Raw genomic sequence first — 14,203 nt, 5'->3', positions numbered from 1 at the left:
AGTAAACATAACTCAAATAACTTCAACCTACCAGGGTACAGACTTCTGAGAAATGATAGAAAAAATAGGGGTGGAGGTGGTAGTTTAAGGTGCATATGTGCTTAGCCATTTAAAACCGAAAATCGTCTGTCAGTCAACTCAACCGTATGAGCGGAAAGCAGAATTCATGTTTATTGAAATTACTACGCAGGGTACGAAGTGTTTGTTGTGTGCTGTATATAGACCACCAAAGGCAGGACGTTCGACTGACTTAGAAACAGACTTAGTGAGATTATTACCATCATAAGAGCATGTGATCATTATGGGAGACTTTAATACGAATCTTTTAGATACTAACTCGGAGGAAACAAAGCATCTACTACATACGTTCCAGGCCTGTAATATGACACTTCTTCCTCTCTCAGCGACTCATACTAAAACCTCTCAGACTTTACTCGATTTAATACTGTCAAACAACCCTGTCAGATTAATGAACCACGGACAGATCTCAGACCCCAGATTTTCAGCTCATGATGTCCCTTTCATGGCCTACTCTCTAAAGGTACCTAAAGCAAAGCCCAAGTACTTTATCATACGTGACTACAACATTGTAGATAGTGAGTTGTTAATGGCAAACGCGTATTCAAAACCTTGGCATGACATTACACAAATGACTAATATTGATGACATGGTTCTCACTTTTAATGATCTAGGGTTACAGATTATTGATATACAGCGTGAGTTGGCTGTGCATTTAGAGGCGCGTGGCTGTGAGCTTGCATCCAGGAGATAGTGGGTTCGAATCCCACTATCGGCAGCCCTGAAGATGGTTTTCTGTGGTTTCCCATTTTTACACCAGGCAAACGCTGGGGCTATACCTTAATTAAGGCCACGGCCGTTTCCTTCCAACTCCTAGGCTTTTCCTATCCCATCATCGCCATAAGACCTATCTGTGTCTGTGCGACGTAAAGCCACTAACAAAAAAAAAATTATTGACAGACATGCTTCCGTAACGCATAATAAGAACTAAGAAAGGGAAATCTCCATGGATAAATGAAGATATTAAACTTTTAATGATAAAATGAGACTCAGTTAACAGAAAATACAAACATGACCCAATGGAAGACAAATTTAATGACTACTACAAATTTCGTAATAGGACAAAACAAGAAATAAACGCTCGACTAAACTACGCACATAGGCCTAGTTTGATTGGACAAAGCGCACGACCCAACTTTTTACGGAAGGCAGTCAAAAACTTTGGAGTAAATATTCACGAAAATAATGAAGATCTGGATATATCATTAGAAGAGCTGAACGATTATTTCGCATCACTACACACCGCACTGGATCAAAGTTCAAAACAAAATTTGATTGTTGAGAACTATAACAATCGGGTATCCAAACAGAAGTTTTATTTCAATGGTATCTCACCATGGCAAGTTAGAGAGGCCCTCTGGAAAATAAAATCAAATGCAACTGGAGTTGATACTATTTGTAGAGTAGTGCTGAGGAAAATATTAGACGTTATAATTTCCCCCACTAATCTACATCTACAATTAATTATTCCTTACAGTATGGTGTGTACCCCATGATGTGGAAAATGGCCTTGGTACATCCATTAGCAAAGCTCATACCCCAGTAAACGCCAGTGACTACCGATCCATTAACATAATTTTGACAGTAGCTAAAGGACTAGAGTACATTGTTTACAATCAAATCAAAACTTATGTGGGTGAAAACAATACTCCTAGACACATTTCAATCACATTTTTGCAACAATCATAGCACATTTTATTACTAAAAGTGGATTCCTTCCTGCTCAAATTTTGAATGCTCTTGCAGCTCAATGTTGGGACGTACTTAGATGTTACTTGTCCATGAACTAGACAATTGGGCAGCTTGTAACACGATCCCTGCCTGTGGATTTCCGCCTTTACTTTCCGCTATCTTGGGTGTGGGTCTGTGCCAGTGTTCTCTGTCCTTGATCTGTGCAGAAAATAGTAGTAAAATTACAACAAGGTCAAGTTAACCAGTGTTTTTCCAAACACATTTTTGAGCACAAGCAAGAAAGAGAGACAAAAAATATTTTATTTCCTCAATTGGAAGCTGACAAATGTTTTAATAGTATTTTAGTGAAGGATAAGTTTTAATTACATTTTAATTGCATCTTAAGTAATTAGTTTGTAAAAAGTTAGTGCTTTTTCAAACACGCTTCTGAGCAGAAGCTAAAAAGAGACTTAAAAGACATTTTTATCTTCTTAACTGGAAGAACATTTTTTAACAATATTTTAGTTATGGACAACATTAATTACTTTTTAAGCATTCCTCTCCACCCCTCCAACCCCTCTCCACCATCATCCTTCCCCTTTAGACAAAGTCATAAGTTTACCCATGAGAAAAGGTAAAGGCTGATACAAGAAGTTCTATTGTGCATACTTTCACTTTTTGATACCTAAGTATAAGTGAATGTAGCTGATGATTGCAAAGCAGTCAAAACATGTACTACTAATGATTTTATAAAATTGCCAAAGGCAAATAAAGGCATCAATTAGGTGGTTGAATAAATCTTTGATTCTTAAGTGGTATGTTCCAAGCTGTCAGTGGAGAGATGGCGTGGAATAACATTAGTAGATGATTAAGTTTGAGTGGTGTTTTTATAAGTAGGAAAGATCACGATATTACGATGAAGTTGGAATTCAAGAGGACAAATTGGGGCAAATATTTGTTTATACGAAGGGAAGACAGGGATTGTGTTACAAGCTGCCCAATTGTCTAGTTCATGGACAAGTAACATCTAAGCACGTCCCAACATTGAGCTGCAAGAGCAATCAAAATTTGGGCAAGAAGGAATCCACTTTTAGTAATAAAATGTGCTATGGAAATGTTCAATAAATTTCCAATTTCTCTGCAATCATTTAAGAAAAGGCTAGGAAAACAACAGATAGGGAATCTGCCACCTGGGCGACTGCCCTAAATGCACATCAGTTAATGATCGTGATGTTTAATCTACCACCAGAACATCTTTAAATAATTCTCTCTTCTTACAATAAAATATATTTTTATTAACACAGAGTTAATTACAGAGGAAGAAATTTCACAAGTTAACACACAAGTATAACTTCATCTTATAAGTTAGAGAGCTTGAGTAACTGGAAGAATTACAAAGCATTAAGTGAATATGACATTATCCAAGCTCCCATAACTTAGGACTGAAAGCACATTATTATTTTATACCCATCCTGAGGTGAATATTTCAAGCTAGAAAGGAAAAAGTAGAAGGCAAGAGTGACTTGCAGAGGCCAGAATCCAATAGGAATACATCAGATATACGATTGCACTATATAATATTCATTTCATCACCTAACACTAATTATATTCTCCTAGGTTTCTAACAGTCCTATATCCTTTAGCAAGTCAATCTCCCTTTTAAATTTTTCCTCTTCCACCTTTATGTTGCTTGTACTCTGCCTTGTTTCCAGAAGTAAATTAATAAGATACAGAAGAACTTTGTTATAGCAACACCTCATCTATAGCGTTGAGTATTCTGTGGTACTAACACGTTCCTCAAAAGGAAAGTGTTTTTCAGCCTTGCTTGATACCACGAATATATTATGCCTACCTTGTATATAACATGCACTTTAATGTCAGTCTTATAGGTAAATATGTATAATTACTCAAAAAATGAATGAGCGCATGATATTGTATGTTCCTCACATTTAATATTTTATCAGACTTAATTAACAAATTAATTTAATTACGTTATCACCTCCCATGTAGAGTGCCCAACCAGAGGCTCGGACCAGCGACTCATGCAGATGAATTTCATATCTGAATAGTGTATTAAGTCTTTGTGCAGAGCACGCGCCAATACATAGAGGGACACGCAAAGCAAGAAGCAATGCAAATGCAAAGTGAGCTAGCCTGAGTTCGTGTGAGACCAATTGAAGATGTCAAAGTCGAATACGGACTAAGTGACTTGAAATCAAGGGCTTTACTGCAATGGACTAACATCTCAAGCAAAGATTTCCAGGCCTACCAGACCCGTTTTCAATGCAAAAATTAAATTAACCCATAGATCTGAATATTAATTAGAGATACAATAGTCATACAATGCATCTGTATAATTTATAAGAAAAACTGAATGGAAGACATGTATCAGATATTACTGATTTTGTATATTTATGATGATATGTAAATTACGCAGTAGAAACCTTAGCTCACAAAGGAAGCTCCACCCTACCATCTGACGATCAGATGTGTAATCTTTTAAGTGCGGCCAGTATTTGGGAGATAGTGGGTTCGAACCCCACTGTCGACAGCCCTGAAGATGGTTTTCCGTGGTTTCCCATTTTCACACCAGGCAAATGCTGGGGCTGCACCTTAATTAAGGCCACGGGCGTTTCCTTCCTTCCCACTCCTAACCCATCGTCGCCATAAGACCTATCTGTGTCGATGCAAAGTAAAACAGCTTGCAAAAAAGATGTGTAATCAGAGAGTTCAGCTGGAACACAGGAAGGACACGGGCTGATTATGGAAAAGGGTATGACTGATTCTACTTCTGCATTCGATAGAAACTTATCAAATCATGCTAACAACCTGTAGGACTACTGCCTCACCGATATTTCCAGTATCAACAGAATGAGCTGTCACCACCCTGACACAGGTGCGCGGCCAGCCATCTTGGACCTTCCCTAATATTTGCTAGGCCTATATCCACCTCCAAGCCATTCTTTCAAGAGTCGTGGTGCTACATGCTCGTTGTCCAGTGCGAGACAGTTGTCTTTTGTGAATATCATAAACTGTAAAGTTCACTCTTTCAAGAGTCTTAGTGCTACACGCACATCGCCTGACACGAGAAGATTTTCCTCTGTGAATATTAGAAACTGTAAAGGTCATTCTTTCAGGAGTCGTGGCATGAAATATTCTCTTTGTGGGTATTTTGAACTTGGGAGTAGATAGATACACGAGTGTGATTAAAATATACACTGAGCCGTGTGTGACAAAGAACTGGCAGTTAAGAACCCCGATAGTAAAGGGGAGATACCACTTTAGACCAATGCGCGGATTTCTATGATGTTCTGAAATGTTAATATCCTATATCTGTGACTGCGTGCAGCATTCCACAAGGATTACTACACCAGCAGCAGGAGCAGCAGGAGTCAGGAGTCATCTGTCTATGGGACCCAAGTCTCCAGAGATGACCTGCTAATACCTGACACTGGATTTCTAGCAGTTCAACCCTCCATAATGACATAAGTAATCCCTAACTAATATGGATTCTATGCATCAGCACTTAGGCAACTTTGTAGATATTGTAAATAAATGTTAGAATTTAGGATACGCTGAGCGCAGTTTACCTGCTAGTCTGCCCGTAAACTGAGGCAAAAAACTTTCCAGTAGACAAATGTTAGGATAGTATTTTCTTTGGGTTATATTATTTTGTTTATATAGTTACTCCATTGGGTATTTGCAATTTTATGTAAAGGGACAAATTAGTTCAAGTAGGTTTACTAGTTTGATGGAGAGTCACGAATGGGATTAACTAAGTCGACACTGGATAGAATGGCTTCCTTCTTAACAAATTATACAATACCATGCGCTTATTCTTTGAGTGACTGTACAATCTAAAGTAAGCCTAATCATGTTTTGTTCTACTTTGACTGATAGCATAAATCTCAGGATGACACTCGTTTATGATGCAGTTTATAAGGTCCCTTGGATGTCTGTATAATAAAGTTCTATATAAGGTATATTAAAAGTTATGTATGTAAATAATGGGAGAACACTAAACCAGACTGGAAACAATGCTAAAACCAGATCATTATCTTAAAACTGAAACTTATCTTGACGATACCTTAGATACAATTCCATTTAAGATACCCAATGAAGCCCAAACATGATCATTTTTATATCCAACTGTACAACTAAAAGCTCATATGAGGTCTAGTCATTTATTTCCTGGACTGTACTTCCTGCACTCATTTGGAGCTATGATGAGCGAGTCAAGTCAGTGTGCTGAAAACCAGCTTGTTCTGCGAATCAGGAGTGATGTTACATCTGCGTTTGTAACTACGTGCAGTCTGTTAATACTGAAATGGAAGATTAATGTGACCAGTGAGTTTGCAATACCGTACATTCTGCTCCAAGCACTGAAAAACAGCTTCAGAATGTTATGACATGCTGAAGACTGCTTTGGAAATATCCCATAGCCAGCCCCACAAAACATCTAAATTTGAATGGTTTTCCTGTTTTAAGGGAGGCAGAAGATCGATTGATGATGTGCACCCTGGTTACTCAGTGCCCTCTTCCATGACAGAAATGATCACAAAGTACAACAGACTATCTACGGGAGGATGTGAGGAGGATGCAACCCGATCAGTGGCAAAACATATGGATCATTCACCACGATAATATACCCACTCATCTGCTCTCCTGACTTGACAGTTTTTGGCCAAGAACAACATTACTGTGATGCCTCATTCTCCCTATTCACTTAACCTTGTACCCTGCAACTTCTCCCTTCTCCCAAACTGAAAATGCAGCTGTAGAGGCAAAGATTTTAGACAATGGAGGAAATTAAAACAATAACATTCCAAGATGAACATGCTATGAAAAATATGGCATCCTAAAATGATTCCAATCACTGCTGGAATCAATATCTAGCCTCAAAAGAGGGTTACTGTGAAGGAGATTTCTCCTCCTCCTCGAAGTGCCATATCCTCAATGGACGTTGGCTATCAATCTGAAGGTGATGGGGAATGTGCATGATATACAATAACTATTTATGAAATCAGTCCGAGAACTTATTGACTTGACCTTGAACAATGAATCAAAGGATTCGTAATGAATTACTCGTTTAGAAATAATTGGCAGATTGACACTATCAGTGGAAGTGTGCAGTAGCTAAAGAGTAGACTTCATAAATAAGCAGTAGCATACATGGCTTCCTGAATTATTTTCATTTCAGTTACCATAATTAGGCACATTATACCAAAAAATTGACTTTAATACTGAATCCAGGTATATGGGTACAACTCAAAACTGAAGAAAAAGACATTTTAGAATTACATACCGGTAACTGTAGTGCATAAACAGTCCAACTTCTCAGCACTAGGTGAGTTTTGTTTCTACCTTGTGCTTATCTGAGTTTGTTTTACATAGGTGATAAAAAATTTAATATTATACTTTAATATTATACAAGCAACTTACAGGAGGAACAATTCTACACTTGTCTTCTTCACAAAATGTGAACTCCAATCCTTTAAAGCAGAAAATAGAGGTTTAATACTTAGAGATTAGTCTGGAAATATTTCCTCACTTATAACAGCACCAGGGTAATCAGTACTTAAGCACATTTGCCAGTTACAATGCATCTTTTACAACAAAGAAAGAACACATCCGTGTGTCTGTAACACAGGTCACATTTTTTGTGACTATTCATAATTTAAGATAATTGTAATTGTGTAAAACAGATATATAAATATTTTTAAAAAACAATGTAAACTTATGTACATCATTATAAAAATAAGAAGCTGTAACAATAAATTGAGTCCTAAAAAAGAATCAGATCTGTTTATTTCCAGTCATGTTCTGAGTGAAATTTGCTAATTAAATTTAGATCTTATGTAGGAACAATAGGCATACCTAATATCTATAAGTTAGACAGCTAAATAAAACTAGATGGAAGAATATTTGAAAGTGTTTGTTTGTCCGACCCTTGTTCCGTTTCTCTACGGGGTCGGGTATGAGGTGAGATGAATAATAATAATAATAATAATAATAATAATAATAATAATAATAATAATGAAGTGCCAGGACTAGGCCGCATGAGTATGAATCGGAATACCGCACAGGGTTTGAAAATAAAAGTGAAATTGATCTCAGAGCTGACGGGGCAGGCTACTGCCTGAGGTTTACTTATGACCCTAGTGAGAGAGAAAGGAGCAGCCCGGACATGGTTTGCCGGCTGTCAAAGACTTGTAACATTCATACGATAAGCTTGCTCTCCCGAACACTGTATTAAATCTCATATGCAACTTGTATCTTGCAACCAACATTGTACAGATGAAGTGACTCCACCCATATTTTCTTTTATTAAATCGGATCTAGGGATTTCTGGCATGTACCCTGAAATTTAACGATGCATGGGTTCAACTCCCATGTAACAGTGACAACCATAGATCGTTGTCAGCAGGCCTGGAAGGGTCATAATTCTTCTATATATATTTGTATGTGAAGTGAAATTGATCTCAGAGCTGACGGGGCAGGCTACTGCCTGAGGTTTACTTATGTTGTAATTTCAGGCGATGGTTCATTATTTCTTATACATATGTTCTTGTACGTATTATTGTGTTTGGGACGTCTTACAGGGAGCCGACGTTGTTCGGTCCGCCATGTGATGTGTTAGGATAGGACATCCCGGATAAACATGCTTAAGGCGGTATTGTGAATTTATTAAGATAATCATGTCAATCTAATATGCAAATTACGGTGATATGATATTCGTGAATATAGGAATGTGCTTAACCGAATTTTATTAAAAACCTCACAACCATGATAGACACCTAATAAGTGTGTCATTTTGCGAGAATTGCCACCTAAAATATACATATAATTAATCGTGTGTTAATTATACCTTAGTGTAAGAGATACCAGCGGGTCTCGCCAGTACAGAAAGGGGACGCCCTTATTCAGAGATATGTAAATTCCTAAGATGCATGTTTATAATATGTGTTAGAAGTGTAATGCGAGTCAGATATAATACAGACTGATAGGACATAAAGATCTTCATCCAATAATTGATTTCATTTTCATGTAACCATATGGCATTATCTCATGTATGTTATTTACCACGTGACTATCAGATAATTAAATCTTTATGTTTTATCGGGAACAAAAATCTCCTCCTTTCAGTAGTTAGAGTATTCCTCTCATATCATAGAACACCCTATTCTCAATATATTTATTTTTAGTCCCCATTTTTAGTGAACAGACCACTGACCCATATGTTCTTGAGCTTAGCCGTTGAAACAGTGAAAGTAGGGAAGATGGGACTTCGACACCCGGGAAGTGATTTCCAAAGTTTCTCATCCAAAGAATACCATTCAATTATTTACTTGTGAAATTGAGTTACTTAAATGATGCCCTGTAGAGCCCGGGACAGGTGCAATAGCAATGACACTGTATTTGTTCCTGAAGGACATCTGGTCATAAAAATTCACAATAAAGATTCATCTTGCTTTATACCTGACCCCATAGGAAAACGGGACAAGGGTTGGACATACACACTATATTCTTTCCTGTATTCCTGTAGCAAAGCAGCAAAGAATTTATGGTAAATGATGTCCTCCTCGCCACCCAAAGCAGAAGTTTAGTAATACAAGTAATCACTCTCATTAATAAACAAACAGAATGGCTGCTGACTACTCAAAGGAATTTGAACATGTAAGTAGAAAAAGATAGTGTGAGGGGAGGTGCATGAAAAGTAGGAAAATGTCCTTACAAACCAAATGAGATGGAGCTAGAAAAGAACAAGAGTAAACAAGAGACCAAAGAGGAACATCAAGTTCAGCTAACAATCCCAAAGTTGGCATTCATATGAGCAGCTAGGAGGGTGGAAGATGGGTTCAGATGAACGTATCAGCTATAGAATACAAAAGTAAATAGTCAACAGAATGTCATGTGCTAATGTCCCTTCATCTACTGTAAGTTTTAAGAAACACTGAAGTGATGAAATTTTACTATGGAAAGGGATTTTTTAAAAATTTTAAAGAAAAGCTGAGTTTCAATACAATAATCATGATGACAGAACAGGAATGTACATCTGCACTTCTCATCCAGTCTGGATGTGAAGAATTACAGAACTCCAAATGCCAGGGAAAAGAATGCTAGAGGAAAATTTAAAATTTGATAAAGTTATGGATAGATTTGTTTCTTCCTCTCTCTCTTATTTAATAGTCTAATTTAAATAAAACTCAACTTTCTGGGACTCCTTTGACCAAAGGCCAGCATACTAACCATTCAGCCATGGAGTTGGACATATTATTATGATGCTGGTTGTTTAAAGGGGCCTAACATCTAGGTCATTGGCCCATTATTATTATTATTATTATTATTATTGTTATTATTAATAATTTCATGTGGTTATCACTACCCTAATACCAGTCTAACCTAGCCAGCGTTCGGTGACAGACGTGCTGAGTGAGGTGCCGGTACAGCCGGTGTGGAGTGTGACCGGTGAGTGGAAAAGTAAGACGGGAGGGCAGAGGAAGATGATTGGTGTAGATCAATATCATGCAACTATTGGAAGATGGAAGGGGAGATGGAAAAAGGAAACAGTTAGAAATAAAGGAGGTAAAGTGGAAACAAGAATGATGGGCGAGATGATACTGGTGGCAGCGGTGATTATGGTACTGTTAGCCATAGGAGGTGAGGAGGTGAACCCCGGCCCGACTCCCAGTGGCAACATGAACTGGGAAGACGTGGAGGTCATAAGAAGAGTGGTGAAAGAAGTGGTGGAAGTGTGTCCATTTGAGCAGATTAAAAATATGATAAAAGAACAAATGAAGGAATTTGAACATATGAGGTGTTGGATACAGGGAAAAACAGACGAGACAATGAACAAAGTGGAAAACAGCAAGAGAGAAATGATATCACTAAAGGCAAAAATAAAGGAGATGGAGGAAGAGATGGTGAAACTGAAAGCAGAAATTGAAGACAGCAACCGAGAACGCAGGAAGAAATGCTTATTTATATATGGAGTGCCGGAAGACAAAGGGGAAGACAAAGTGCTGACAACCTACAAAGTTGTGGAAGTTATTCAGAAAATGATGAAAATTAACTTTAGTGAAGTTGATATTGATGATGTGGAAAGGATAGGTAAAAAATGGGGTGATAGGCCGATAAAACTGAAGTTGTTTTCTACCCTGATGGCGGAAGTAGTGATAAGAGACGTAGATAATATACGTAGCACAAAAATTTGGATTAAAAGAGACATGGGAAGAGAAGGGGTAAAGAATATAAACACACTGAAAAAACATTTATTCAGGGCTAAAATACAAGGGTTAAGAGCCTACATTAAGGGTCAACAACTAGTAGTATCCAATGGACTATGGACCAGAGTGTGGACAGCGAAGAAATTACAGGAAATGGAAGAGAATAGGAAGGACGAAGAGGTAGTGGGGATGAGAGTGGAAAAAAGGCAAGACAGACAGTAAAGTGGGTGAAGACGGACCTGGAGATAAAGAAAGAACGAAAGAAAACAAGACACTGTACCCAAGCTCGCAGCAAGAAGAAATTAACTTGACAGAAGAAGACATGAATGCTATTTACAAATCGATCGAAGAAGGAGCCAGAGAGGTAACAGCCGAGATGAGGAGGGAAATAAGGAAGGAAACCAGCGAGACCAGGGCATTAATTAAGAAGCTGAGGATGAAGGCCTGTGGGAGAGAAGAAAGGAAGATACAGGAAGTGATTGTGGGGGCGGAAACACAAGATGTGACAAGAGCACACAAAGGAAGTGAAAATACGGCTGGGATGCAGGAAGAAGAAGCCAGAGGTACCCTGGCGAGAGGGAGAAGTTTGAGCCTAAGGGAGATATGGGGTAAGAAGAACAAATTGGACGAAGGCATAGTGACAAGAAGTAAAAAAGGCAATTTGCAGTACAAAGTAAATTGGTGTACACATGAGAATAGCGGAGTTTGTGTGTTATTCGTAACTATGACAAGAGTGATTAAATAGTTAAATTCGTAGGCAGTAAAGTGTGCAGTGAATGAGGAAGAGAGTGATTGTAAATTGGATAGGTGTTAAGGATAAAGCTAATATGATTTCAGTTAAGGTGGTGATTTGTCTGGATTCTGAAGATAATAAATATAGTGAGACAATAGAGTTCAAATAGTGGTCAACAGTAACGAAACGTAAGGTGAAAAATTGCACACCGGCATGACAGTAGAGGAAATACGAAGCCAGGTTTGCAACTTAAATAGAAAACCAGAGAGGTCAGTGTTCAAGAAAGAATATGCTGTTTAAAGTGCAGATTCAAATCTAACACAACATTGTAATCTACATAGCAATATGTTACCAGTTTAGCTTCTCATTGCCATACTGTCTTGTTTAAAGTGCAGATGCAAATCTGACACAACATTGTACTCTACATAGCAATATGTTACCAGTTTAGCTTTTCATTGCCATACTGCCATACTGTCTTATACTAGGGACAACAGACCATTCTGCCTTGTTGCCATTTGATTATTATTATTATTTATATCAATATGGCTTTTTTTTCCCTTGCTTTGGTGTCAGATATGTTTATTTTACAGGAATTATTATATGTGTATGTTAGATTAAGCTGCCTAGGTTGGGCATTATAATTTTTCTCCTTAGTAGATCAATAAGGCTTCAATGCTGTAGATCGGAGGAAAAAATAAAGGCATTTACACTACCCTAATACAACCCTTGTAAAGTAAACCCTTCGAAGAGGGTGGGCAGCATCTGCTGTGTATAGGAAACTGCAAGTTAGTATTGTGGAGGATAGTGTGGGGTTTTTTTTTGCAAGAATGTTGGGGACAGCACATGCACCCAGCTCTCAAGCCTAGAGAATTAACCATTTAAGATTAAAATCCCTCAATACAGCCGGGAATCAAACCCGTGGTACTGAGGCCACGATGCTGATCACTCAGCCATAGGCCAGACTTCCTATTTGTTTATAAACAGTAAATATAAGAGTACGATATGATGTGGAAATAAATGACTAAATATTGATATTTCCAAAACTTAAGCTGAAACATGAAGAAAAATATTTCAATATGTTGCCTGAATCAACTGATCTAGTGCTACCATGGTAAAGCTTGAAACAGAGCACTATTTCAGACCACTGTTCATTCAACACATCACAATTGGTATTTCATAAACGATACAACCTCCAAAACATATTTAAGGGACTACTAAAACACTCTGATAAATGCTGCTCATTAACAGTCTCATGAAAATTTAACAATATTGTGCAATGGATACAACTTGAATGTGTACTCTCACACAAAATATAAAGCTTATACCATTTATCTCTTTAAGCACCACGTAGAATTTTCCGATGAATCACTGCATCTACTGCTGAGGCTGAGGAACTGGTTGGAAGTTATAGACAGGGTATTTTGGTGTAAACTGCAAATTCCCTTGTGTAAACTGGCTGTCACCAGCATCTTGGATATTCTTCGATCCACCAACACTGCTTTCAGCAAATGATGGAAAAGCTGCAAGGATAAGAAGACAAAAAGGAATTACAGACAAGGTAAATAAATAACTGGCATTTTATCTTTATCGCACATGATGGTTGAAAAACGAGTTCACTGGTGATAAAATGTCGTCTAGATCGGCGTAATTTAGCCTTTATGGGACTCCTTGCGTTGTAATTTCTGCCATTATTTTATGCAGTAATATGTTGAAATTGTTCTTCTAACGGAAAAATGCTGATCTATTATATCACTGGTGATAAAATGTCGTCTAGATCGGCGTAATTTAGCCTTTATGGGACTCCTTGCGTTGTAATTTCTGCCATTATTTTATGCAGTAATATGTTAAAATTGTTCTTCTAACGGAAAAAATGCTGATCTATTATATGAAATTGATCGAATGTATCCCGTGTGTGAACTGGTCCCTTGGTTATTTACTTAGGTTTGACGGTAACTTCAACCATCATGTGCGATTTTAGCGTTTCTCATCATGTTTATTCTTAAAAAACAGCAACATAGTCTATAATAAGAACTCACCCTGACATGAAAAACTGATTTTATCATAAACAGTCTAATATAATCGAGCGTAGATATGTCGGACAACGATTTTTAAGAACATCTAATTACCATATACTATTTTTAACATTTAAGCCATCCATTCCGTTTTACATTTTAAACAATCTGAATGATTAAACATTTTTTTGTTTTAATAGACATAAATAATCTTATTGATTATTTTTAAAGTGTTAAATTTATATATTTTTATCAATGTATATTAGACATTCTTTTGTGATATACACCAGGATCAGGGCCCTGACCCACCAATGATTTAACTATTGCTGATGATGCTCACAAAGTTAAGTGAAACATGTTCAATTTGTGATTAAATGGTTTCATCCTAAATATAAGGATTTTGTGTATTGGAAAGGTGGTTCATTAATTATAATAATTTGATAGGCCTACAGGTTGTCGGAGCTGAATGTTGTTTGTACCAA

The 14,203-nt window shown here is 37.4% G+C and overlaps 1 protein-coding gene across 2 annotated transcripts in view; it reads right to left on the bottom strand.

Moving 5' to 3' along the window:
• Nucleotides 1-1,082: 1,082 nt before the first annotated feature.
• Nucleotides 1,083-14,203, bottom strand: part of LOC136858618 (arrestin domain-containing protein 17) — a 156,254-nt gene continuing 143,133 nt past the window's right edge. Inside the window, exons 7-8 of one of the 2 annotated variants that reach the window (XM_067138315.2) lie at nucleotides 13,035-13,229; nucleotides 1,083-1,968 (exon numbers count right to left, since the gene is read on the bottom strand). In XM_067138315.2, coding sequence (XP_066994416.1) covers nucleotides 13,084-13,229 — 146 coding nt within the window. In that variant the 3' untranslated portion in view covers nucleotides 1,083-1,968; nucleotides 13,035-13,083. Of the gene's footprint in view, nucleotides 1,969-11,836; nucleotides 13,230-14,203 lie in introns of those variants that run through there. The other variant, XM_067138314.2, reaches the window with a different exon arrangement.

This window comes from Anabrus simplex, chromosome 1 (assembly GCF_040414725.1).
Source record: "Anabrus simplex isolate iqAnaSimp1 chromosome 1, ASM4041472v1, whole genome shotgun sequence".
In the NCBI taxonomy this organism is placed as follows: Eukaryota; Metazoa; Arthropoda; class Insecta; order Orthoptera; family Tettigoniidae; genus Anabrus; species Anabrus simplex.
This window is presented reverse-complemented; position numbering and strand designations above follow the sequence as displayed.